Source organism: Falco peregrinus, chromosome 18 (assembly GCF_023634155.1).
Source record: "Falco peregrinus isolate bFalPer1 chromosome 18, bFalPer1.pri, whole genome shotgun sequence".
Classification (NCBI taxonomy): Eukaryota; Metazoa; Chordata; class Aves; order Falconiformes; family Falconidae; genus Falco; species Falco peregrinus.
In genome coordinates, this window is record NC_073738.1 from 2,755,036 (window position 1) to 2,781,859 (window position 26,824).

At 56.8% G+C, this 26,824-nt stretch overlaps 1 protein-coding gene across 1 annotated transcript; it reads right to left on the minus strand.

Moving 5' to 3' along the window:
• Positions 1-2,270: 2,270 nt before the first annotated feature.
• On the minus strand, positions 2,271-21,601 carry TNS4 (tensin 4). The gene is made up of 13 exons (XM_005232680.3): positions 21,417-21,601; positions 14,413-15,066; positions 9,991-10,435; positions 9,347-9,777; positions 8,387-8,473; positions 7,716-7,835; positions 7,343-7,435; positions 6,865-6,942; positions 6,330-6,401; positions 4,992-5,160; positions 4,486-4,554; positions 4,245-4,271; positions 2,271-3,690 (listed from the first exon to the last, which is right to left on the minus strand). The coding sequence occupies exons 2-13, from the start codon at positions 14,924-14,926 to the stop codon at positions 3,561-3,563; spliced, it is 2,235 nt and encodes a 744-aa protein (XP_005232737.1). The 5' UTR covers positions 14,927-15,066; positions 21,417-21,601; the 3' UTR covers positions 2,271-3,560.
• Between the last annotated feature and the right edge of the window lie 5,223 nt (positions 21,602-26,824).

A 26,824-nucleotide genomic window follows, 5' to 3' on the forward strand; every position in this document is an offset into this window, starting at 1 on the left:
TGGGGCTCCCCCAGCTCTCCTTTGGGGTCCCTTCGGCTGCCCCCAGCCCTGGCAGCTGCGGGGGCACCGGGCTGGGCTTGGGGACCGATTCGGCTGGAGAAACATGCGCGTGTGCATTTGGCAGAGCTGCTGCTGGGCTGCCGGGAGCGTGGGGGCTGGGGCCACAGGGCCTGGGGGGGCGATTCCACCTTCCCGTGACGGCTGCAGGCTGGGGGCACCTGCCTCCCTCCCCCCCCCCAGCTCTTTCATGTCAGCTGAGGGAAGGTTGTGGCCTTTTCCCTCTTCTGGAGGTCACCAGAAAACCAGTGACAGGAGGAAACTGAACCCTCTCATGCCCTCGATGTGCTGGGGGTGCTGGGCAGCAGTGGCAGGACCCCCTTGTGTCAGGATGGGGGAGGCGGGCAGTGATGCTCACCCCCGGCACTGTCCGGTGGCGGCTCTTGAGCTACCCTGCATGGTGTCAGGAGCAAAGTTCCACCTGCAGCAGCCAGCAGCTCTCATCCCACGTGCAGGGTGAGGACATTTCTGTGGGGGAACCCCTGCGGCCACCGCACTGCCACCTGTCCCGGTGTCACCACAGAGCCATGGTGGGGCTTTGTGTGTCACCCACACAAGTGCACGTGTGTCTGTGCACCCACATGTGCGGGGAGGGGGGCACTGGTGTGATCCGTGTCCCTGTCACCAGGGAGAGCATCGCAGCATCGGTGGCTTTCAGGGTGTTGCTGTGGTTGGGGACACGGGGCATCACCCACCGGTGACAGGCTGCTAGGAACAAACGCGTGAGCCTGGCCAGGACAGGGGCTGGGTTTGTTACAAAATGGCTGGAACTGGACCCAGGAACCAAAACCAAGAGCTGCGCTTCCAGGAAGCCTGGGACAAACTTTGGAAGCCACGAGGAGCTCAGAGAATTGTTTGTTTTTTCCTGAATCCAGGTGGTTTTGGCTGAGCTGTCCCCGTGGTGGCTGCGCCCGTGCTCCAGCTCCGCTGCACTGGAAAAGGGTTTTCAATAAAATAAAAATTCCACGTGTGGAAGACGGCGCTTGGCGATGGGCCCGTTCCCTGTCCCAAAGTGGTCCCAAAGCGGGGAAAAGCAGCCACGGCGCCGTTCCCCAGGAGATGAACCATCCCCGTTGTGGCTGGAGTTCTGCAAAAGAGTTTTGGTTTTTTTCCAAACCGTCAAAAACCCCAGGTTTGACGATGCAGGGAGCAGCATGTGGGGACGGCGCTGGCCGAGCTCGGGGGCAGCACCGTGATCCCCCCCCCAAACACCATTTGGAGCCAAAGCCCTGGCGTGCTGCTGTTCCCATTGCACTTGCCTCCGCCGTCCTGGGCAGCATCGCAATAAAGGCGACGGCGTAAAGCAGCGCTGGCTCGTGGGCTGCAACCCCCGCGGCGTCCCAGGCCGGGCTCCTGCAGCCAGCGCAGCCCTAATGAGTGTTGGTTAATGAAAGCAGCTCTGTGGGCACCGCTGGTTCTGCCCTTATTGACCTCTCCCAGCAGGTGGGCAAGGCGCAGGCAGGGGACAGGCAGGGTGCAGGCAGGGGACAGGCAGGGCACTGGCAGGGCTCAGGAGGGGACAGGCAGGGCATAGGAAGGGTGCAGGCAGGGTGCAGGCAGGGCACAGGCAGGGATCAGACAGGGCACAGACAGGGCACAGGCAGGGTGCTGGCAGGGCACAGGCAGGGCGCAGGGAGGGCGCAGGGCACAGGCAGGGTGCTGGCAGGGCGCAGGCAGGGCGCAGGGAGGGCGCAGGGCACAGGCAGGGTGCTGGCAGGGCGCAGGCAGGGTGCAGGGCACAGGCAGGGTGCCGGCAGGGCGCAGGCAGGGTGCAGGGTGCAGGCAGGGCGCAGGGCACAGGCAGGGTGCAGGCAGGGCACAGGCAGGGTGCAGGGCACAGGCAGGGTGCAGGCAGGGCACAGGCAGGGCGCAGGGCACAGACAGGGTGCAGGCAGGGCACAGGCAGGGTGCAGGCAGGGCACAGGCAGGGTGCAGGCAGGGTGCAGGCAGGGGACAGGCAGGGGACAGGCAGGGCGCAGGGCACAGGCAGGGTGCAGGCAGGGTGCAGGCAGGGCAGATGGTGTGCTGGGGCCCCTTGCCGGCTGCAGCGCGCACTGCAGCGGGTCACATCCTGTACACCCCAGGGGGCTTGGGGTCCCTGTGGGCCTGGGGATGCAGAAGCCCGGGGCGCTGGGGCTGAGCCGTGTCCCCCCGAGCTGCCCATGAGCTTGGGGTGCCGCCTTCCCCTGCACCTTCGCAGAACGGGGATGGGGACGGCACAAGCACACGGAGCCCACTGGGCTGGGTGCTGGGCTCTGGCCGAGCAGAGCTTCGGGCAGATGGCCTGGGGGGGGCAGAGCTGTCAGCTTCTCATCCTGGAGCTGGGTGCTCCCCCCATTCTCCCCCAGTTACCCCAGTATCTCTTTTTATCGTTGCCACAGCTCGGCTGGAGGGGAGCGACTGTTTCTGTATGTGCAGCGCATGCAGACGCTGGGCAGCTGGAGCGAGCAGAGTCACGTCGGTCAGTCGCTAACACCGCTGCGGTGTTTGTGGTGAGACGAACGAGCCACTGCTTTATTGCAAATACCCCTGCGCAGGGTTCGTTAGCGCAGGGTGCAACGTTAAAGCGATGCAGAGGCACCAGGTAAGCGAGTGCCAAGGGAGGCGACTGCATGGTGGGCTCGGAGCCGCTCCGCGATTACAGCAAAAGCGAAATCTTCAGCTGGTGTAAATCACGGCAGCGCTGACTTCCACGAGGCTGCGCCAATTTACGTCATCTGAGGATCTGGCCCAAATTCATGCAAGTCATTTCCAAAAAGCCAATGTTTTACTGTCATGAAAATGTCAACATTTATTTCTCAGCTTGCTGTGATGCCTGGAGGTTGAGCTAGCCTGTAACCCCGCGTTGCAAAAAAGGGCAGGAGAATTTACCAGCACTAGGCAAAACCACGCTGCTCTGACATTTCTGCCTTTTGATGCTTCTTGATCTTTGAGGGAAGCAGGAGTTTTCAGCAGGGCCTAATGATTTTATACGCTTTGATTTGCAAAACCGCCTCCTGATGCTGGTCAACCCCCTCTGCCTGCAGCAAACTTCCCCTCCCGTGGTGCTGGGGGGCCTGAGTCCCCAAAGGTGGGAGCTCAGCTCCACTGAATGGACCTCAGCTTGCACACCCCAAGCATAGGCATCCCCCGCTGCCAGTAGAAATCTCAGCCAGAATATTTCAGTTCTCCAGAGCCAGGCGAAGGAGGCAGCGGTTCCGTACGGTAAGCACAGCTCCCAGCCCGCAGCTCCGCTCCCAGCCCGGCACAGCTCCCCGTGGGCAACCATCCTGCGCTGGCCGCCGCAGCGAGCACTGCCAGGGGATGCCCCGCAGAGGGTCTCGGAGGAACGTATCCCACCAGAGCATAAAATCTTTGAGACTCTTGACGTGACAGTGCGTAAGAAAAATATATAAATACGAGCCGTTGCCAAAATGCAACCCAGAAGCAGGAAAAGGGGAGCGGCAAAAGCTCGGCAGCGTGTGGCAGCTGCCAGCCCTGAGCTGTCCTGGGGTTTCTGTCCTCTACGGGCCTGGCAGGAGCTTGCAGAGAAGGTCGATGACAAGCGATGCTGGCTGCACCGTGTCGTACTCTGCAAACAGGTGACAGAGGTTCTCCGAATCTGTCTGGCTTTTGGCCACAAACCCAAAGATCCTTTGAAAAAGGGGAGAGAGACTTATTCAGTTTGCATCCAGGAATCCAAAGGAATACGCTTAAACTAGCCCCAGTCACAAAGCAAAATCCCGGTTCCAGCAATTCCACCTTGGCCTGCTCCCCGATCACGTTTACTTGGAAGCAAAACAGCCGGGAGAAGCGTTTCTGGCAAGGCTCCCCCAGCTGCAAAGAGTTTCATGAATGCGAGGGAGAGCCAGAGAGAAACTCGCTTCCCGAGCCCAGTGCGCGAGTCCCTGGGAAGGCTGACGGACTGGGATGGGGGCTTTCTGCGTGAGGGGATGCAGGGAACGGGGCTCAGCCAAGCCCCCCATCAAAACCTACTGAGCAAGAACCCCTGTAAAGCTTCACCCATCTGCCCCACGTCCCACCCTGCCGCCACCTTAACTTTTATTGCATCCCCTCTGCGTTTTTAAGCTTCGATTCTTGGCTGCCCAGCAAAGCTTTGCAATGCACCCGCTGGGGAGGCGAGGCTGGGCCAGGCAGCATCTCCCCCCAGTAGCCACCGGCACGGCAGGTCCCCGCGTGGCTCTTACCTCGAGGACTTGCAGTACTTCTGCCACCTGAGGGAAAAGCAGAGTTGGATTTACTCAAAGGCTGGAATTTAATTCATCCCATCAGCCGCAAACCCCAGGGTTACACGTAGCTAAACCCCAGCCCGGCGCAGGGGCTGCACAGCCGGCGGTTGGGATTTGGGATTCGAAGCGGTGCAGAGACGGGAGCAGCTGGGAAGCGCAGGGATGCGAGCCCCCAGCCCGCTGGCAGCCCACTACTCACTTTCTGTTCTCAGGGTCCATCCCGCAAAACCTGATGGCAGCCAAGGGGTAGTGTCGCCTGAAAAAGACCCTGTCGGGGAGGAGAGCCTGGCGTTAGAGGAGGGAAGCCCTGGGCAGAAGCTGCTCGGAGAAACGGGCGTTTGCAAATTGAAGCCCGGCTTGAAGAATTAGTGGCTGCTGGGGAAGGGGGGTGTGGGGTCCTGCTCCCTGGGGTGCCTCCTGTCCGGCACCTCCTGGTGGGGGGTTCCACCAGCTCCTGCCTCCCACTCCTGAGATGTCGCCAGCAGCATCGTGCCCGGTGCTGTAACAGGGGGGGGTCGTGCCCACCCCCCCTGGCTTGCAGCACGGGTTTGTGCTAGCGGGCGAGTTCTCCTTGCCGCGCTGCAGATCAGCAGGCGGGCAGGCTGAGACGCAAGGAGGGCGCTGGGTGGGCACGGGCGAGACGCTTTTCCACTCTGCCCTGCACCTTGCCACCCGTCAGCCCTCGGCCGCGGCGGCAGCTCTTACTTCCTCTGGATGTCCGTCAGCGTGACGCCCTGCTCCGTCACCCTGAAGTGCACCAGGGTGGGTGTGGGCAGCGTCTCCAGCTCGAAGGTGGAGGAGACAGCTTTCTGGATGGCCGGGGCTCCCGTGAGCGTCTCCATGTTCACCGAGTTGAGGTACAAGACGTTGCACACTGCAAGGAGAGCACAGAGCCCGGCTCAGCACCGGCCCCGCAGCACGCTGGCGTCTCACCGCGCTGAGCACCACGGGGCCGGGTCCAAGGCTGGGTCCCAGGCATCCTCCTGCGGAACCCGACGCGTACGTGGGTCAGATTTGTTTTGATTAAAATTAAAGATTTGGTGACTCAGAAATTCTTCGCAAATTTATTTTGGTTTACTTTAATGCTTTGCACTAATTGTTTTAAAAGTCAAAGTATTTAATTTCCGGATTCTAAATGTCATATTTGGATTTTTTTTCCTGTTTATTACATATTTCCTTTAATGAAAAGCAGAAATACCCCAAGCCAACTAACGGCTGAAGGCCAACCTAAAACATGACATTTCAGGCTGATTGAGCTGTTTAAAGGGCTGTTCTGGGTCAAACTAAACTTTTCAGCTTGCCAACTTATTTTTCAGAATTTCCAGCAAAACAAAGTGGTTCCCGACTCCCTCGACTGCGCCGTGACCCATCCGCACGGTCTCCTGCCCATCGCTCTCTGCTCTCACCCGGAGCCCACCCACTGCTGCACCCTGGCTGGGGGCACCCAGGTGTAGAAGAGAAGCAAAGACCCTTCCCCGTCCTGCTGTGCTGTTTCCACGTGCCTCCTATAAGGTCCCTCAGCAATTTAACCAGCCCCTGATTGCCCCATCCCTCTCCTAGAAACTCCAGATGTTCAATACCAGCTGAAGCCGATCAGGAGAAGCTTAAAAATCAGGGGCTATCGAAAATTGTGGGAATTGTGGGTCTTTTATCAGCCTTGTGACCTCAAGAATTGTGTTCTCAAGCTTCAGTTCACCGTCGTGAGAACCAAAAGTCTCCTTTCTCTAAAAATATCAGGTTCCATGATCTGAGGATGTGAAGAAAACCTGCAGGTGTCCCCAGCCTGGTGCTAAAGCCAGGAGGGGGACATTGCACCGGCACCCACGGATGCGCTGGGGTGACCTGGTTCTTTGCACAGCCCCAAGGGCAGCGCTGGCTTTTCAGCTTCTGCTGTGAACGGTCTCAGAATGGGTGATATAAAAAAACATAGAGCCTGGTGTTTGATAGGTGAGGGCTAAAGCCCAAAGCACGGGTGTACGCCCTCAGCTTAGCTACTGCCAGCGTGACTGTCCCCCGGTGACAGCTGCCTGCTCCTTTCCTCACCAGCGGTTTTCTTCAGCAGGGATGGCGTGGACTCGGGAGCGCAGTCAGGGCTGTCTTCGCCGTCGGCGAGGTCTGCACAAACGACACGCAGAAGCACTGATGCCACGGGTCAGGCTGCTCTGGGTCACCACTTTGCACTGGGTAGTGATTCCTTATCTCACAAGAGGTGGCCCAAAAGCCCAGGACCACTTAAATTGCAGGGGTTTAGAGCAGTAATTAATTCAATTCTCCTCTGCCTCCCTCTCCTGACTCTGCTCGCTTCCCATCTCCCTGCTCCTCCTTTCCTTGCCCACCCTCAGTGGCCCCTTGACCCCCGCTGCTTTGCTCACCCCCCTCCATCCCCAGCAGAAGCAAGTCGCTGCCGTCTCGTACTTGAGCCAGCTCTTGCAGGTCCCTGCTCCACGTGCAGCCAGGGCAGTCAGCCCCAGTGCAGGGGTACCCGGGTTCAGCCCCCTCCCCACTGCAGGACCTCGCCCACCTCCCCAGACAGGCAGGAAGGAAGGCTCGGAGCATCGATCCTGTCCGTAACACCTACCTCGGGTGGGGATGCTCAGCTTGCAGGGCAGTGCCAGCGGGGTGATGGCGTGCTGATAGACAAAGGCAGAGAGGCTCCCTGCAACGCAGAACCACGAGTCAGGGGGGTCCTGGCGCCCAAAACCTCCCACCCACCCACCTTTGGCCCCACATCAGTGTCCCAGGGAGCTCAGAAGGGGGCTAAACTGGACTATGTGGGGCCTCACAGCCACAAATGTGGGTTTTGCAACCCCCGCCCCATGTGTCTGTTTTGGAGACCCCTACCACAGCCTCACCAGCAGGACCCTGGGGCCGGAGGGTCCCTGTGCCAGTGGTTGTACAGCACACACCACAGGGATGCTGAGGGGGACCCGGCCGGTGCTTTGAGGGGCTTGGGGCTGCCAGGGATGCTGAGGGGGACCTGGCTGGTGCTTCGAGGGGCTTTTGGAAACAGCTCCTGGGGCTGCCAGGGCTGCTGCAGGCAATGGCACCGTCCTCACCGAAATACAGCTCCTCGCTGGCTCCTTTCAGGTGCACCCCTTTGGCAGACGACTCGATAAGGAAGTGCCGGACAAGGTCACTGCTCTCGTCGCCTGCAAGCGGGATTGAAGGCAGCATCAGCATCAGCACAAGCACCGTTGTTTCACCCCTGCCCGCCCCAGGGCCCCATCCCAGGGCATCCACTGGGGCTTCTGCTTTGCATGGAGAGTGCGATGCCAGCCCCTGTGCAGGGGTGGGATGGGGGTGCACAGATGCTGCTGCCAGTGTTTGTCACACAAGCGGAGTCCTGCAGCTTCTTGGCTTGCTTTGGTTTGACTAGTTTCAATTAAATCCTCAGAGCAAAACCCCACCTTTCCAAGCAAGTCCCTGTACCTGTCTGGCTGCCGGATGGGGAGACGGGAACCTTCATAGCCAGTCCAAAAGACCCCCGGTACGACGTGCTGTCCCGCACCACGAACGTGCCTGGCTCCTTGTCCTTCAGCAGCTGGATCGCTGTCAAAGCACAGGCGGAGGCTCAGCCAAGCAAAACAGGTGGAACCTCCCCGCGTTGCATTTCGTGTCCGGCCGATGCTCTCGCGGGGAGTCGTTCCTTGGCAGCAGCGAGAAATACTCGGGAGTGTTTGCCGAGGACGTGCATGTCCCTCGTGCGGGTACCGACTGCAGTGGCCCTGCAGACGAGGGGCCCCAGCGTGGTCTCACGGGTCCCTGTGGTCCCCAGGACAGAGCCAGCCCCTGCCCAGGCCGTGCTGAGTAGCTGCACAGAGGCAGGAGCAGCTTTGGGGGACTTGAGGGGGGTCAGAGGGGCTGTGGTACAACCTGTATTTCTGAGCCTTCCCCCTAGACCTGTGAGGGGGTCTCTCCACACCCATCAGCCCCCACTATAAAGTGCCACCACCAGGTCCCCATGGGACCTCAGTCATCATGGGCAAGAGCCAGACCGAGATGCTGCACGGGGGCGAACTCCAGCACGGGGAACAGGCTGCGGTCCTGCAGCCAGCAAGTCTGAGACGGGGTTACCCCAGCAGAGACGCTGGCTGCCTTACCCTGGTCCCTCGTTATGCTCGGCTTGAACCAGTACTTCGACGTGTCCATCACAAACTTCATGGTTGGCTGCCCAGCCCTGAGGGGACCTGCAAGAGACCTCATGGTGTCAAGGTCCTGAAAGACCTTCACCGCAGACACCGCTGAGCATGCAGAGCCCCAGCAAAGATACCGCTCTGCAGGCTGCCCAGGGTTGAAGGGTTTTTTTCCAATCCTTTTGAACAGAGCTTCCTCCCTGCTCCTCAGAATAATTCATTCTCCATGTAATTATCTCTCTTGGCAGGCTGTGATGGAGCGTGGAGAGGCAGCACATGGAATCTCCCAGCAGTGCCAGTCTGCCCAACCCCGCACAAGTCCACTGGACCATGGGGACTTACACCAGCTGAGGATCTGACCCACGAAACTCTCCTGCTATTCCCCTAAGAATCCCAATTAAAACCCTCTGCTCTGAGAGCTGCCTCTGCTAATCTCCTCCCAAGAACAATAGCCCTAGTGTTTACCCTTGAATGAGGGACCTTGTAAACTCTGGTTTAAAGAACATCTTTAGATGTTCTCCAGAGCAAACTGGAACCCTAACCCCTCCTCCCCACCCATTCTGGGCCCACAGACAAGCATGAAATGACAAAAGGACGGTTCTCATTCTCAGGTGCTATAAATAAGTAAGTGTACCTGCATCTCCCGAGGGAACCAGAGCGTTTCTGCCTTCTGAGCACACACCCCAGCACCCTGGTGGGCAAAACCCTGAGATGCAGAGTCATCAGCAAAGAGCTGGAGCGCTCTGCAACCCTGTGGAGATCCAGTGAGGATCTCCAGCTCCAGCCAGGACCTCCCGTCCTTCACGTCTGTAACCCACAGATAAACCAGAGTAGAAAACGGTGTTCGCTCCCCCTTTCCTGGCTGCTCTTGGGGTCTACAGCTCCTTCCCCCCGCCAGCCCTGCCCTACGGCAGGGAGGTGACTTACTGTCCGAGACGCAGGAGAGTGCTGGTGCCGACAGCGCGTTGTTCAGGCCACCAAGCCTCAAGGTTGGGCTGCAGCTGGGAAGGGGGATCTGCTTGACAGAAGCTGGGGGGGCTTTGGCCGGCCTGGAAGATGCATCTCCTTGTTCCAAGCACCCGTTGACCAGCAGCACTGGGATGTCGGCTGTGGAGTTGAGGATGGAGGGGGGGCAGCTGCTGGCCTGTCCCTTCTGGGATGGGGAGGTGTTTGCTATGGTGGCGCAGGGTGCCCTGGGCTGGTGGGGACTCAGGCCAAAAACTTCTCCAGAGTTGGACCTGATGCTCGGGGAGGGTGGGCAGGGGCTGCCCAGGGAGCTGGCAGGGGATGGGCAGTCAGCAGCGTGGCAGGCAGCAGGGTGAGCATCCGAGTCATCGTTGTGGAGCGAGTGGGTGCTGCTGCAAGAGGGAGACAGAGCAGAAGGAGATCGGGGGGGTTGTTTCGCCGGGATGTGATGCACAGCCCCCCCAGAGTGGTGGATCCCCAGCCCTGTGTGGCATCGACTCCCACCATGAGGAAGGAGGTCTTGGACAGCAGGACTTGGGGTAACTGCCCTGTGCCCCTTCCATCCCCACCATCAGCCTGAGACTGCGACACAAGGCGGCATTTACCTTCCCAGGATGTAACTGGTGTCCGAGCCGGGGCTCATGGAGAGCTGGGAGACCCAGCTGCCCCTCTGCTGGGCCCTCACCACGTGCACAGGCTTCAGCAAATTGTCGAAGCCCGGGGAGGTGCTGAGCGCGCCGGGGCCATAGGAGATGCTGTCCACCTGGCCAGCCACGCACTGCCGGGGCACGGCGATGCACTCGGTCCCTTTGCTGCAGGTCGGGGAGGCGGCACAGCTGGGGGTGGCCGCCCGGGGGCTCGCGGGGCTGGGTGGGCTCAAGAAAACCACGTTGCTGCTGGTGCTGTAGTTGCTTCTGAGTCCCCCTTTTTGGGGCTGGAAGGCATTGCCCTGGGGGGACCTTGAGAAGGGCATGGGTGGGGGGTGGGGGGTGCCCTGCCAGAGCTCCCCACACGTGCCTCTGCCTGGTGTCATCTCTATGTACTTGATGTCTGCAGGAAGAAAGAGGAGATCGTTACCGATTCAGTGTTTGCCTCTCGTTAGCTAAGCTCTGTGAGGGACACACATTTCTGCTCTCCTCGCTATTAACTCCGGCTCTGCTCTGCCTGCCCTGCCACTGCTGGGCCCAGGGAGCCCCCCATGGCCCCCCACCGGCCTTTGCTAAGACCCTGTGAGGGCTGATTTTCTCACAGCCACCAAGCCACAGTGTCCCCCACCCCCCCCCCCCAGCGCTGGCAGGCTCCCCGGGGAGGGGGGTTACCTGCGGTCATGTCTGACTGCACAGACCCCCCCCGCCAGCATTACGCAGCCGGTGCCTGCCGAGACCTGCAGCGAGAGGCGGGTGCTTCCTCCAGCAGCCGCTCTGGTTGTACCTGACTCAAGAGAAAAACATCTGGCTGCTCCCCCCAGGGATGACATCAGGCTCGGAGGGTGCCCACGGCAGCAGGCACGTGGGTCTGCACACCCTGGCTGGGTGGAGGAGCATCCACACCGTGGCTGCGGAGCGGGAGGCAGCGGGATGCCACACAGGACAAGGGCAATTGGAAGCTGCAGGTGTCCAGCAAGCACCAGCGCAGGGCAGAGGCCGGCTGCTCTCCCCTCCTCTCCCCCATCCTGCACGAGTCTCTTTAGAGAAATAATTCCCAAGGCAGTTTCTGTGCCCATACCCTGTTGGGGGTTTCTTCCTGCTCTCCCATTTGTGCTCGGGGCAGGCCAGGCACCTCCCAGCCCTTCTGCCCGCCATCATTTACAGGGGAGCACATCGGACAGAGCATCCCTTGCTCCAAGAGCTTCAGTGAAACCTCAGGGCCAAGACAAGGATGTGCCTGGCTGCCTGGGTACCCGATGCTCAGTCACTGGGTTCCTTGACCAAGGCCATCATTTCTGGCTGAGCTAGAAGATGCCTTTTAGCAAGAGACACTCAGACTTGATTTAAGCGCTTGCAGCGATGGCGAATTCAGCACCTCCCCGGGGAAGCTGTTCCAGTGGTTCATCCCCCCCACTGCTGGAAGCGCACGCCTCCGTTCTAGTCTGAACGTGCCCAGCTTTGTTTTCAGCTCCTGGTTCTTGCCCTGCCATGGAGTTCAGGAAAGTTCCCCTTCTTAAGGGTGTTTCTTGGAGAGAGAAAAACCTTTTTTTTTTTGCTGCAGCAGTGAAAAACGGCTGGTAACAGCCCTGAGTTCCCCGGCAGTTGGGGTTATGTACTTGGGTCCTGCCCTGGGACCTGCCTGTGAGGGAAGCTGCCTGGGGCAAGCGGCTGCCGAGCACTGCAGACCCTGTTTACTGCGAGGAACAACCAGACCTCTGGGGCATAAAGCTTGACGAGCAGGAAAAGCACAAGTCTGTACAAAAGTTACTCTCCGAGCCCCTTCTCTATGCCGATCCCAGCACGGGATTGGATCGGCATGGCCAGCGGAGAGCCGCCAAGGAGGCGCCGGGTAAGCCAGAAGGGCTGGTCCCCAGTGGGGATGCAGCTGGACCACGCACGGGAAGGAGCCAGAGCCGCAGCCTTCCCCCTCCACACCCTCACCGCCCCTGGCAGCCGGCAGCTCCTCCAAAGCCTGTCCTCGGGAAGGCTCCGGAGCCGCCTGGCTCCGGTATCAGCGTGCAAACCCTCCCAGCAAGCTCTGGGCCGGGCGCTTTTTGTCCATGTCTCCCTCAAAAAGGGAAAAGAAATGGGGATTTTAATTGACCTTTAAAGAAATAACTGAAAAGCGTCTGCGCGCTGGGCTAATGAGGCCTTTTGCCTCCTACTTCTCTGCCTTCGCTCCTGCTTATCGTGTGTGGTTAAACCTCAAATATTTGCTCGAGACCTTGGCAAGTTCTTCAGCATCAAGGAGTGGCAAAAGTGCCGCAACCACGGAGCCCAGCTGTCACGCAAGCCGAGATGATCTCCTCCCCTCCAGGAGCAGGGGGTGTTAGCGGCTTTCACGAATGCATCTCCTATTGCTACAGCATCTGTTACGATAAAAGCCCTCCTCAGGGCTTCCACTAAAGAACAAGCCCCTCTCGTGGACTCCGGGTATCATCAGTCTCCTGGCAGCCCTCACAGCAAGTGGCCGTGCTTGCAGGGAACTTACACCTTAGGCAGAAAGAAGGAGCGTGGAAATTATTTAGAAAGCGCAAAGGGGCCCTGTGAGGTCTCCTCTGCAATGGCCGAGGGGGGGAAAAGGGAGGCAGGAGCCTAACGGGAGCGTTTCCCATCAGCGAGAGGCAGGAGCAGTGGCAGAGGCACAGGTCGCATGGCTGGAGCAGGAGGAGGTGGGTGAGCAGGGGCACTGCGCAGCAGTAGGAAGTTTGTGTACAAAAGAAGAGCTGTTAAAAGAAAATGAAAGCTGAAGTGAGGCTTTTCCCACTGAATTCAGGGCCAGATTTCCAGATGTTCGGTTTCACACTTGGAGCCAAATTTTCAAAACCACTAGCATGCTACCTGCTGAGCTGCTCGGGACTGCAGCCCTTGAGTGATGCCTGAAGGAGAGGGAGGCATCTGAACGCCTCCAAACACTAGCTGAGGAGCCAAGAGCTGAATTTGCACTTTGTCACAGTATTTTATCTGCAAGGCCACCCCCTTCCATCCCAGTGGGAAGCAGGGATGCCGTCTGCTCCGGAATGGCCCAAGCCCTGCGGCGTGCTCGCACCGCTCCAGCCCCTGCGCTGCCCGACTCCGGCTTAGCTGCTTCCCACGGGAGCATCAGGACCCTCACACCTGCCGGGGCTGCTGCTCAGTGCACTTGCAGACATGCACCTCGTTCCCATGCATGTTCCCAACCTCTAGCCCTGCGTTCCCCATGCAGATGTTTGCGTGAGGGCTCAGGAGGAATTTTCTTCACGCCTTTAACATCCTCCTGTTTGCCCCTGGAAAGAGGCCTGGGGACAGATTTTCAAGGTATTTCCGTGTCTGTAGACACGGATAGGCGATAAGGCTTTTCAGAATCAGTGAGACCGCTGTCAGGCACCTCAACAAATCACAGATCTGTCCTCCAGCCCACCAGAACGCTTGCAGCGGCATGCAGCGCGCTGTCTGCTGGTGTTACCCTGTGCACAGCGTGTTGAGCAGCTAACGCACTGCAAAAGAGCCACAGGCAAGAGTGCTTGGATCAGAAGCAGCACACACAGCAGAGCTTCGGATTGCAGGGATGACAGGGAAGCGTTGCAAAAGGGTTCACGTAAGGCACCCAGGCACAAGGGCAGAAAGAGGGGGTTGGTATGTGCTGCTGATGTTCTGCCTTGCGTATGCCAGGTATGCTGCTGGAGGAGTGTGCAAGCCCTGGAAAAAAAGAATTTCCCTGGCAAAACGATCGGGAACATTTAAATGGGATGGTTGTGTAACTATCAGTACCTTAGCCTAGGGCTTTGGAAATCTGGCTTCGAATCCTTGTGCTTCCACAGGTCAAGCCTGACCCTGGGAAAGGCTCCACTGCCCTTCGGGAGCACTGGGGCTCCGCTCTGGGGGTGAGCAGGGGCCGCACGTCGCATCCAGAGGTCAGTGCCTGTCTCTAGTCACTGCTGGTAATAAAAATTAGGAGTTTCCTGAGAGCTACGAGTCCCATTTCTAACAAGAAATGTTTTCTCCAAACACATGGAAACCAACATCAGGTTGATGTAAAGGCTGTTCTCTCTGTTGACTTTTGGATCCTGCTGAGCTAGCCAGACAGGAGACATCTCAAAAGTGATCAGGCCAAGGCCACCCAAGCACACCAGCTGGGCAGAGAGCGTTCTGTTCTGCTCCTTTACATGAAACCCTGAGAGCAGGAGACAGCATCCCACACTGATCCCACTGGGGCTGGTGGGGGATGTCACTGATGCCCATTTCCAGCCCTCCGCAGGAGCACAGCACCTCATCCTGCTCACTGGGGCTGCTGTGGGGCCAACCTCTCTGCCCTGGACTTCCACTCTGCCTCTAGCAGCTGGTGTTCACTATGTCTGAGCTGCGCTGGCTCCACCGCACCACCAGCGCCTTTTGCCTCACCTATTGCCTCCGGATCTTGTTTCTTGGTGGTAGCAGTGTCACTCTGAGAAGCAGGTTGGACTGTGTCCTTCACTGGCTTGCACATGAGTGGCTGAAAGGTTGGGTCGATTTCTAGAATCAGCTGGTTCAGGCTTTCTATTGATATGTCCAAGGTAGGAGACACCAGGTGAGCCTCAGGATCCGTGCCGGTGTCGTCCTCCTCCTTCTTTGGCTGATAGGGAGCAGTGGGTCTCTCCAAAGAGGTCTCCTGCTGCCCCTTCCCCTGCGCGTGGGCAGCCACGTGCTCGAACACGGGGTGGGCTCCGTACAGCCGTCCACCGGGAAGCAGGCGTGCATTGCTGCGCACCATCATGGATGGGTCAGCCCAGCCCTCCGTTGAGTAGTAGGCGTACTCCACCGGCAGCGCGGAGCAGCCCGGGTACCCCGCCGGGTGCAAGCTCTTAGTTTCCTCCTGTGAGGAAACACACACAGTCTGTCCAACGCGCAACACGTGGTTTTGTATGACCTGTGACATGGTTCGGTTTTCTGGTTTGACAGCTTAAGAGTCCAAGGGAAACCTCCTCCTTCTCCTCCTCCTCTTCCTCCTTGCCTCCCTTTCTCCACCAGGGACCTCAGACCCCTTCTTCAATCCAGCGTCTCAAGCAGAAGAAGAATCTAAGGAATGCAGAGAGAGGAGCGGTTACACAGGCATGCCCCGGGCAGGAGCAGACTTCAGCGGAAAAGTCTATAAAAACGAGGATTTGGAGTGCAAAGCTGGAATTCAGCTCATAAGAAAACAAGTCATCCTGTATTGCTTTTCCACCCCCCTCCAGCCTCTGCTCCTGGTGCCACAGTGCATCCGGGCAAGTGCAAGAAGGATTAATTTGCAACAGCTTTTCAGGATTAAAAGGCCTACAAACTACATTCCACTTTATTTGTATGGTGCTTCTTTTCTTGTTTAAGAATGAAATGAAGTATCACTGGTAACACCTTTTGCACGGGACCCAGACCCTCAGAAGCTGTCCAGAGAGGCCACGGTAGACAGCGAGCCCAGCGCCACGCAGGGTGGACGTGGTGGGCCAGAGAGATTGGGCTGCCCACCAGGATCATGTTCTGTGAGTGGGTGTACGTTTAATCTGAAGGTTTATTTTGCTGGTACAATGTGAGCTGAGCCCTGGAAGCCTGTGGATGTGGCTGCTCTCTCAGTCGAGGTGACGCTCGAGGAATCCGATTGCTATTAAATTTGGAATGCTCCTGGCTTAGCTTTAGATAGGAAGTACTTTTTTAATGCTCCGTTTAAAAAAACCTACCCAACACGGCAGAAGGTGGGCTTCCTTTGGGGGGTCCTGGGCAAAAGGTCTCAGGACGCTGTTTGGAGGTGGGGGAAGTTTAACTGCATCAGTGAATAAGTGGGGTCCCCACTGGCTGCCACTCTCCCTCGTGCTTGTCTGCGGCACTGTGGTGGCTGCCGTGCCATTCGGCAAAACTCGCTGCCACCAAACGCACTGAGGGAACCTTGCTCATTCGCGTCAGGATGAGGAAAATAAGCCAGTCCCGCTCCATACCCACCGTGACAGCCAAACCCCAGCGTTTCAGTGCATGGGGACATCAAAGCCAAGCACACTGCCCATGGCTGTACTGCACTGGGAGCGTGCCTGTCCCCTCCAGCCCTCGGGGTGGGCAGCACCAGTGGGGACCATGGGATGTCCAGAGTCAAAGTCTCAGTGACAGGAGTTAATCCCATAGCTCAGGGCTCCCTCCTCCATATCCTGTGCGGATCTGATGTGTAATACATACAAACAGTAGGCTACGCTTACTGAAATATTTGTCCTTTCCTGCAGCAGGCTTGAATGACTGACTTATTTACTCACCTATCTCAGACTGATTAACTATGGAGTCACAGGATTAAGAAAGAGACACGTTGCTCTGGGGCAGCCAGTCCATAAACCCCCGTGGGCGAAGGCAGGAGCGCTGGGCTGGCGCGGTACGTCATGTCTGGTAAGTGGTGACTAATTGTCGTGCTGGGTGTTGAGAGCTGTTACGGAGGTGGCTCAGAACAGGCCAGCTTTGCCCTCTATTAATTATATAACCCTGAAGAAGCCTCTTCTCTTGCTGGAGAGACACTCAGAATAGCACAGACTCATGAAGATGAGGGAATTAGAAGCAAAACATTGCTGCTGTCTGCTGCTGCTCACAGCATATGGCACTCGGCATGGCTATGGATCATGAGTCACACCAGTAACGCTCTCAAAAGAGCTAGGAGAGGTTTTTAAGGACTGCAGAAGTGAATAAATACTTCAAACCCACTTAGCTTCCTCCCATCCCGGACCCCACTGTGTCTCCTGATAGATTTTATTTACAGGACTGGCAAGCTGCTCCGTAAGAGGCTCAGGAGCAAGGACATGTGCTGCAGGAAGGAAAGTGCCTCCGGGAGGCAGCTGTTGTGCCTTTAGTTGCAGGTTATACTGGCACAGAGCATCTCTGAATTCTAACTAACTGGTTAATGCTACAAAGGGGAAAGACAGGCAGCCCCAGCCTGGATGGGAGAAGGACAGAGTCCGGAGCAGGTTACCCCTATGGCTGTGAAGGGATCGATCAGAAAACGGGTGGGAAGAGCTGCACCTCCAGGTAGCTGCTCCCCAGGCTCGGGAGCAGGTGGGCGAGAAGCACGGGCTGCACATGGTGGGGTCCCTCCTGCACCCGCAGCAGTGCTGTAGCCCACGGTGCCTTCCCGGCTGGCTGTGCCACGGCCAGCACCTGTGTGGTGCTCCTCCTCGGCATTTCTGGACCCAAACCCCGAGGCAGAGGGGATGCAGCCGTGGGGCTGAGACCCAGGTTCCCCCCTCCCAGCAGCCGGCCGGGCTGGCCGTGCCTGGGCTCTGCCCGCAGAGCTCCCATCGCCTCTGGTCCGTCACTGCACGGCTCTGCCCTGCGGTCAGTCGGATCCCAGATAAGCTGTCTGCCCGCTTCTGTTTTCCTGCCTTGGAGCACGTATGTGCCATGATGCCGCAGGCACCACCGTGAGAAGTGCAGCACGGTACAAGGCTTGGAGGGAACATTTGTTAAATATAAAAAGAAGAGTCATTCCAGGTCAAAAACACAAGCTAGATGGAGCGAAAATTGGATTCTCCCCCGGGGAGAAGAACTGCCTGGCTCCAGTCAGCGTCCGCAAGACAAGGCTGGTTTTAATTTAAGTAGGTACAGAAATAACGTGCAGTATGCATGAACCAGGACTGTCAGGGGGTTCCAGGAGCATGCACGCAACAGCTTCCCTCCTCTCTTGTATTCCTGCCCTGAGTTTTTGATCTTTCTTGTGCCTGATGCTGCCAGAATTAGCCTCCAAACCTCATTTCTCCTCCCTTCCCTTCTCTGGGTTGAAGTGAGAGGTCTCCCAGGCTCCTCACAAGAATTTCAAGCCTCAGCTGCAGGCTCTTCTGCTTGGAAGAACCGGGGCTTGGGCGAAGGAGGCTAATCACCAGGTAGCTGTTAGCCACCAGCGTGGTGCAGCCACGAGAAAGAAAAACCACAGACATCAGGACCTTCCAAAAGCAATCAGAAATAGCAGCACCCTGGGGCGCAGCCCCTGCAAAGGCTGGGCAGTGTCCAGCTGTGCCCCCCGGGCACGGAAGAGGGGCTGGGCTGGAGTGCAAGGACCATGAGCCAGGCAGGGAGCCTGTATCCCGCATCCGAGGTGCGATGCTTTTTGCTCCGGCAGCAGAGCAAGCTGAGCAGCAGGAGCATCGCAGGCCTGGCAGAGGTAACCGAGGCGCTGCAGACGTGCCTTCCAGGGCTTGGCTGGCCAGCTTCACCCAGGCTGGGAGGATTTACTGGCTGTGCAGAGACACTGGGGGAAGGAGCACTGTTGTTTGAGCTAAGACAAAGTTAGCACCAGAAGAAATGGAAATAAACCAGCCAGAAACGCATCTAGACTGGAAATCACAGAGTTTCTGCTTCTGGAAACAGACCGTGGAACAGAATTCCCCCTAAAATGAAGGGGACAACTCACAGATTGCTGGATGCAGACAGACACGCTTGTAAAGGCTCTTGGTGAGGCAGCTGCCTGTTGCACCAAACAGACCCAGCTCGGTGAGGCGGGAGTTACAGTTCAGCCCAGTTAATACCAGTCCTCCCCTCCACCTCCAGCCCAGCTCGGAGGAGCGGCCCCCAACACGAAAACACAGAGCCCCCTGCCATGGAAGGAGCTGGGCTTGGGGCGTTGGGGCTGGGACTGGGGCCGCAGTCCCCGTGCGGGGCTGCGGGGAGCAGAGGCAGGGTGCAGGGTGCTGGGTTTGGAGGGCTGCAGGGTGCCTCCTGGGCGGCAGCAGGAGCAGCAGGATGCCCTTGGGCCAGGGCCATGCCTGACACACCCCGGCTGTTAGATAATGCCTGCACGCCCTTCCAGAACCCTCCAGGCACAGCCAGGTGGACCGAGCCCTACGGATCCAACACGGAGCAAAGTCCCCCTGTGCAGGGCCGTGTCCTGGCTTCGTCTGCTGGAGCGCAGCTCGATGTGGACCCCCAGCTCCACCTCTGCCCACACTGGCTCTCCCCAGTCTTCGGCAGACCAGGCAAAGGGAACCGCTGTGCTGGTGGAGCTGCCGCAGCTTCGCCTGGCAGCTGCACCCAAAGCCCTGGCTGTCCCAGCACAGTTATTTGGAGCAAAGACATATGAGCCGGGACACAGACTTGTTCCCTGTCTGCGCAGAGACCCCAAAACAGGAAAGCCAGCTGCAAGCCGGGGTTGTTTTTCCTTGCAACGCGAGCCCTGGGAGCCTCCCGATCACAATTTGGTTTCACATCCCCTTCCCGGGACAAGCAAAAGGAACTGCTGGGACACCCAGGATTCACAAAGCTCATTACACCCAGCTTAATCATCGTGAGGGCTGCGGGGCGACTTGCCTAGCTTAGCAGGGTGTGCTGAGGAGGCTGAGGAAGAAAGTTCCTGTGGTTACGCTGTGTTTTGCCTGCAGAGCAGAGAGAGCAGCAGTACCACATAGCAAATATGAATATACCTCCAGCTCCAGGGGGGGTCCAGCCCCTGGAGCGCGAGGCAGCTGGTGCCTGAAGAGGGGCAGCCCTCCCAGCGTCTGGGGGGAGAAGGGGCGACTGTCAGACGAAGCCACCTCCCTCCTTGCTCAAACAAGAATAATTAGAAAGTTCAGCTGCAAAAAGAAGCCTTTATGAAATCCCAGACAGCATCGCTGACTCTTGGTATTTGATCAGCCCCCGGAGCCCCACAATGGAGCAGCATCTGTGTGACCATTGCCAAAAGAGGACTTTTTGCTGGGGCAGCAAGAAGCACTCCAACATGACCTGGTGGCATCCAGCAGTGGAAGCCATTGTCCCCCAGCGATCCCCCTGCAAACAGCCCCGATGCATTGCTTGTTTAGCAACATTTCAGACTTCTGAAAGGGTCTCCAGGGTTTTGGATGAGGAGGGTTATTAGTAATGTTGAAATTGTTACTCAGATAACTCTCCCTCCCACTGCCATGCTCCCTTTTCCGGGATGGCTCTTGCCCCTTTGGCAAGAGCTTCTCTGCGTAGGAGACAAGGAGCAGAGCCTGGTCCCCCACTCCCAGGAGAGTTTTCCCTCCACCTCTTCACAGGGTGAGCAGTGGACACGGGAAGCATCTTTAGACGAGGGTGTCTGTCCAAAAAGAGAGTAAATTAGCTAATTCTAGGAATGTTTCAGATGAGTTAGAGGAATGTGAGACTTTTTAGACACACTAACAAGCTCCTTGGAGCACCAGCCTGGATTTTTTCCTTCTGAGACCATGGGTAGATCTCACCTCCATCCCCTTGCGGGACCACATTAGGCAGTAGCATTACAAAGGAAGCAGCTGCATAAGAGAGGCTGTTTCCCTGCATTTCAGAGGTGCCAAGGGAAGGAGAGGATGAGAGCTGCTGCACAGAGGGCTCTGCAGAACTCTTTAAAAAGTGTTCCAGAAAACGCTGTACATCTGCACTCCCCTGCAACACATCCCCTGGAGTGTACAGCACTGCACCTCAGGGCCTGAAACCTTGTGAGGCAGCAGACCATGCTCTTCTCTGGGGTCCAAGGGACAGACCCAAGGTGGGACTAGATACTCTTCCTCCCCTCCTCAGACCTCCACCTTCTTGCCAAAACATCTGCCTACACAGGCCGTGTATCTGCAGCGCTCCTGCCTGGAGCCCTGCTTGCACAGCTTCCACGCGATCATCCTGATGCTCTGCTCTCCTCTTACGCACGGACGGATCCTCAGAACCTTGGGTTTGGTTTCACAGCATCTCTTGATCCTGACCTGAGTCACAACACTTTGACCTTGCTGACTGTCAGCGGCTGAAGAACATGCAGCAGTACCAAACAACCGAGCCCTGCGTAAACCACTGCCTCCAGCCAGTCACACTCCTTGCTACCACGTGGCGTTCTGATTGCCTTTGAACTCTCAACACTTCAGCACACCGCAGCCTCCCCCTGAAAAGCTGGGTGCACATGCACAGACACATGATTGCAGCCTTGCTCCTGCAGGCTGAACGCACTTCAGGCAGAGGGGATGAAGCATCTGACACCGCTTGTTCGGCTGCACGGTCAACAAACATCACTGGAAATCTTAAATAGGCTTCAAACGCTGGGTGAATGAGACAGGTAATGGCTAATAAAATAAAACCCATGGACTCCTGAGAAAAGTCCAAAACCTTAGCCTGAGCAATAAGCATAATCCCGTGCCATTTCTCACAGAATATCCAGCAGCCTTCCCCACCCAGGATAAACACCGCTTGGTCTCTCTGCCAGCCGGCAGTGTTGTTCAGGCAGGAACAACCACGTCTTGGCTTCTTTCAGATCTCTGCAACAGATTTCTCTCAGGGCACAAGAATAATCACCAGCTAGATGCAAAGCAGCAGCAGAAGAAAGAGAAGGGATGGGAGAGAGGAGCTGATACCGCAAATAACATCAGCGTGGAGGATTGAACGAGGAAAAAAAAAACAACTTGAGAGAGACATGGAAAAGGCAGAGATGGCCCTTGAAATCAGCACCCTGCAGGTACCTGAGCTGCAGCTGCTTGTCCCCTCTCCTGTGCACCGCTCTCGCTGCAACACCTCCAAGAGCACCCTGAGCTCATAAAATGAGCACAAGGGTGAGTCTGTGCGAGGACTGGGTCCTCTGGGAGCCGTGGATTTAACAGGAGCGCAGTCCCTCCCACCTGGGCTGAGCTTTGCTCGCCGCCCCTCTGTGCGCAGGGTGCAGCCCTGCTCAGGCCAGGTGTGATGCAAGAGGGAAGACCCAGACACTGGGATTACAACCCGGAGTAGCGCTGAGCTGGCAAGAAGCCAGCCTGCCTCCAAACCCTGCTGGCACCCGGCAGCTGAAGGCAGAGAGCTGCTCAGGAGGGGCACTTTGAGCTGGTGCTGAGCAAGGTGGATCCGCTTGGGGCAGCTGAGGATCCGATGCTCCGAGTGCCAAGGGTCAGGATGGTGCTCTGCCCCTGCAATCCCACGCGGCTCAGCAGTCGCCACGAGCACATGGAGGGAGAACAGACAGGGGGGACTGTGCTTCAGTCTCGCCCGACGTTGGGCTGTAGGCTGCTAAAATAAACGAAGAGGGAATACAAAGCGCACAACTCACCCCTCTCTAGCTGGAGCATTGCAATCCTGTCTGCTACTCTCGGGAGGTGCCTGTTGCTCCCTGGTGCAGAGGGCACCACAGGTGGATCTGTTCAAGGGAAGAGCCCTTTAAAGAGGTTACACCTGGCACTTTGTCACTGCCTCGGTGGCACAGGTGCTGCATTAACGAGTGAATTTGGTCCAATTAGGTGCAAAGGGAAAGAAATGATATCCCATTCCGTCTGGCTAAAGGGCGGCTGTAGACTTCTGAGCCTGCTCTGACCTGATCTAAAAAAAGACCCAGGTCTGCCCACACCCTCGGCACAATTACCTGACTGGTGCATTACAGGGAGCAGATTAAAATGTATCTCTAACTTGTGTGTGCAGAGTGTCCAGCCCAGAGCAGCCAGGCCTGACTACTGCATTTAGTGTTCCCGCATTGGGAACGGATGATAATAAATAATCCCCAAACGTCTTTTTGTATTGCTGGACGTTTTGGCTTGAGGGTTTCTTCCCGTTTCAATGGGCACAGAGCCACGGAGCAGCCTTTAAAATCATGTGTCTGAAATACCCTTTTTCAAGGGAACTGCCTATTCTGCTGCCCATAAATGCTTTCGGGTTACCGCAACATTGCCACACCGCTAAGGGATGCTTTGAAATGTCCGATTTTATCAGGAAATACACCATATAAATTCCCTTCCTTTAAATTCCTTGATCTCACTTTACAATCTTTCCAACGTTTTACTTATCAGTGGTTGTTTTTTCCTTTCCTTACTTCCCTGGGTAAACAAAAAAGCCTCTTCACTTCTGTAACGGCTGCAAGATTGCAGTGGGGAGGGATCGCCCGGCCGCTCTCCTTTTTCCTGGCTGGTAAAATTCACCTTTGACGAGGTCCTTGACAGACAGCATTTATAACCTGGAGGACATTCAGCATCGCTGTGACTGCACACGCATCACCAGCGTGAGCCTCCGGCTGGAGGGAGCAGACGGGGGGTAACGTTGGGGAACCACGATCTGTGTTAGGTCCCTCGAGCTGAGCATCTTCTCTCCCACAGGGTGCTTGGGCAGGTACAGAGGACTGCGCCGTTTGCAGCAGCTACAGACAGTGTCGGAAGGGAAAGCACCAGGGCTTTTGGGGGGTTTTGGCAGCAGCACAAGGTGCCTCTGTGCTTTGGTCTTGTTGTTTGTGGCCTGCACTCAGAGCACATCTGGGCTTTGACGATGTTCTTCTGTGGGGTTTGCAACCCTGGTAAGCTCAACCCTGTGTCATCCTAATGACCCTGTGTCGTTAGGATAAAATGTGTTGTTCAGGGCTAATCATCTCCTTTGGAAAAACAGCACGTGGGCATGCACATCCAGGAGCGACCCCGGCTGGACCACCCCACCCCACTGCCCCAGCTCCAGGCAGCAGCAGCTGGTTCATGCCTCACGCGCAAGAAGGTGGTGATCAGATCAGCTCAAACCTGGCTGTGGCGCTGGGCTGGCATCCGCAAAAGAAGGTGCTTCCATTGCACTGACACCTTTCGCTCACATTAACTTGCTCAGCAATGCATAAATAGATGGAAAACTCTTTGGTGTGTTTTAACATCCTGGCCCGTTTGCCCCAGGCTTGAGGAGGCCTCTGTGTCCCAGAGTGATGCAATTTTTTTTCAGTGGGTATTGGATTGTTACTGCTATTGGCACTTATAAAGCCAAATTGAAATCCTGCGTTGCTTTTTTAATGTTGCTTTCAATCTGCAGTACATTCACGAGTCAGTGCTTTTCCATTTGCATTGTGTAAGGCACTTGGAGATGTCCTGGAGGGGCCAGTTGCTATAGAAAAAGGCTTGTTTGTTGCAGTCCTGTCAAATTCCTCCCCGAATGCCGAAGCCAACACGAGCATGGAGATATTGCAAGACCCCTCAGAAAAAACCCCACCATTTTCCTTTGGCTTTGACTTTGCTGGTTTTGCAGTGAAGCCAAGCTGTTCAGTGGCTCTTTTGCCAAGCCATTACGTTTACTTTGTGCTCTCCGTGTGCGCGGAAGATTAACAGAAAAAAATTAATGAGGTGCACAGAGGGCTTGTCAACGCAGCAGGGTATTTTGCCCTGCCCCGATGGATCACTAACCACCCCCTGTGTTGCACAGGTGTGAAAATCTGCTTGCGTTAGGGCTCTGTGACCCCAGTTACAACCTGGGCTAAGCTGAATTTACTGAGGATGTTTTGTATTTAAGCAGCAAGGCCTGTGAGAAGCACACGCCAGTCAACTGTGCGGGTGTGCTGACAGTGAAGTGAAAAATCCCACCACAAACAAGCCTCTGCGTCATCCTGGATTTCCCCACCCTGAAGGCCCCAAACACGATTAGCAAACAACATATCCCTAGACTCTGTAAATAGTTACACAGTCGTGCAGGTGGGTTAGACCATGGTAATGCAGCTTCTCCGAGGTGGAAGGGCTGGAAGGGGTGGAAGAGGTGCTTAGCAGGCTGTAAATGCCCCTTTTTTGTCTTCAGGAGAAAGCAGAGGGAAATCAGGAGGAGTGGGAGACTGGCTGGAGGATTATGCTCTGGTCACAGCTGGGAGCTGGAGCTGGCTGAGGAAAACTGAAGTGGCCATAGGAGTGGCTGGAGGAAAGTCTTCCTCCTGGGCTCTGCGCAGCTCAGCACAATCACCAGCAAACGGAGCCGTGCCAGTAACAGCAAGGTGTGCAGGGGCTTTGCAGAGCAGCTCGACCTTCCCAGCAGAAGCAGCCTGCAAAAATAAAGAATGAAAAATTATTTCAAGAACAAGAGAGGCAGATAACCATGCAGTCAAGATCGTGTAGGTTTTGTAAATGCATGTTTACTTGTGTCTGGAATCTGAGCAAAATAAACACCCAGGTATCAGTGAGCTGACCCAACATAAATGAGCATTTTCAGAGGAACAAATATTGATTATGAATAACACTCAGGAGTGCTTCCCTGGAATGCACCTGCGCAAATGAGGAGAAAAAGTTGAAAATCTCTGTCACCTCTGCTGCTTAGAACCAATGATTTGTTTCGTGTGTAACTGGAGGGAAGCCCCAGTGGCTCCGAGGGCTGCAGGCTGGGGCAGGGGGTGAGGCGGCTGGAGCGTTCAGGCCATGCAGGATGGAACAAGGGACTGTTCTCCAGGTCCTTCTTCACCCTGGGAACACCCCTGGGCAGCAACAGCGCGGAATCCTCTGTGACCACCACTCTGGTAGCTCCCTTGTCTCTTAACTAAAATGGACCTGTCTGCGCAGAGCAGATTTCTCTGGGCATGGCCCTACCCAGGGTGCGCTCATAAAAGACAAAGTATCAATTTGTCAGCTAAAAAAGAACAAATAAAATTTGTGAGCTGGCCCAAGCAGCTGCTTTGCCCAACTGTCCTTTGGGAATGCTCTGCCCTGTGTCCTGTGTTACCCAGCGAGACCACCTCCCCCTCACCACCGGCTCCAGAAAGCCCTGCAGGAGTCTGACACACGAGAAGTGAAGTGGCACCATGCCCAACACATCAGAACTGACATGGGAAGTCGACAGAGCTGTGAATCTGGGCAGGAGGCAGACGGCTGCTGTCTTCCTCCATCCTCTTCCTCCCCCCCTTCCAGCCTTCCTCCCTCCTCTGGGGCTTCCAAAAATGAAGACGACATGGTAAGTGCTGAAATACCTACCTGAAAAAGCCAGAGAGGGCTATGACCTTCCCAGGATTGATGGCACAACTGTTACAAACGGAGCAAGTCCAGGCAGCTCCCAGGGAAACCTCTGAGGGATGCCTGACCTGCTCGGTACTTAACTGGAGCCCGGCCAGCCTGGCAAGCAGCGCAGGGCAGGGGAGAGGAGCACAAGTACCCACCGAGGTCTGGAATTTGGTCCTGCTGCCACCTCCAAACACCCCCAGAGACACCCCGATCCAAACCAGCCCCTTCTTTTGGTGTGAGAGCATGCAGGCACAGCGTCTAGCGCTGTTTGGCAGCACTGAGCCTGAAGCACTGAACAACATGCAGCTGAGGGGACTAGGGGACAGGCTGATGCTGGGTACCCCGGGGCAGGAGGCAGCCCTTCACACCTCCGCTACACCCTGGTACTGCAGGGCTCGTCTCAACGGCCACGTGCGTGCTGCAGAGACCTCACCGCTTCCGAAGCCTCCGCCAGGTGAGTCAGACTTTTCCTTGGAACAACAAAACACATTTACTCAGAACAGTGACGAGTCCCTTTGGTTCCCTGAGGGAATGTTAATCAGCCTCCTCTTACTGAAAAAGGACCTTTTGTTTTCTAGACTTTACAGTTCAGATTTTCATAGACCGAAAGGGCAAGCCTCAGTGGAAGCCACACCATGCCCGGGAGCATCGGTGAGAGTCAGAGACAGCCACGAGCCGGGTGAGGGAAAGGACCAGCTCCCTCCGTCCCGCACGCACGGCTGCAGCTCTGCGGTGGGGGCTGAGCGGGGTGCCCCGAGCCGACAGATGTGTCTGTGCAAGAGGGAATCGAAAAGCAACCGCTGCGGCCCAGAGCGTGCCAGCAGCGTGGGTTGGGTTGCAGCAGAGCTCCATGTATCTGTCTGCACATGCCGGGTAGTGCGAGGGCTTCAGCAGCCAGCGAGGGGAAAACCACTGACGTCAATGCAATAGGATGAGGTCCTGCTGCTGCCCTGCACGGGCAAAGCTGAGGTGGCAGCACCAGGCGGTTCCTACAGCCTCCCTGAAGGAATTACCTCGCTGTGGAGGTGGAGCACTGAGAAAAACCCTTTTGGGGCAGCGCTGTGTGAGACTGGTAGTTTACCATGTGCCAATGAGCTATGGACAAGCCCAAAAGAAGACGGGTATCTAGAGGCTCCCTGCCCCAAAGGGTACTGAGGATGTTGTACAGGTGTTTC

What these genes read in the sequence shown, in the direction of transcription:
- TNS4 (XM_005232680.3), bottom strand. Translation starts at nt 14,926, where the DNA reads ATGTCACAGGTCATACAAAACCACGTGTTGCGCGTTGGACAGACTGTG. An exon ending in CTGACGGACATCCAGAGGAA is followed by an intron (nt 4,555 to 4,991) that starts GTAAGAGCTGCC and finishes CCTCCCCGACAG; the next exon opens with GGTCTTTTTCAGGCGACACT. An exon ending in AAGTACTGCAAGTCCTCGAG is followed by an intron (nt 3,691 to 4,244) that starts GTAAGAGCCACG and finishes CCTTTTTCAAAG; the next exon opens with GATCTTTGGGTTTGTGGCCA.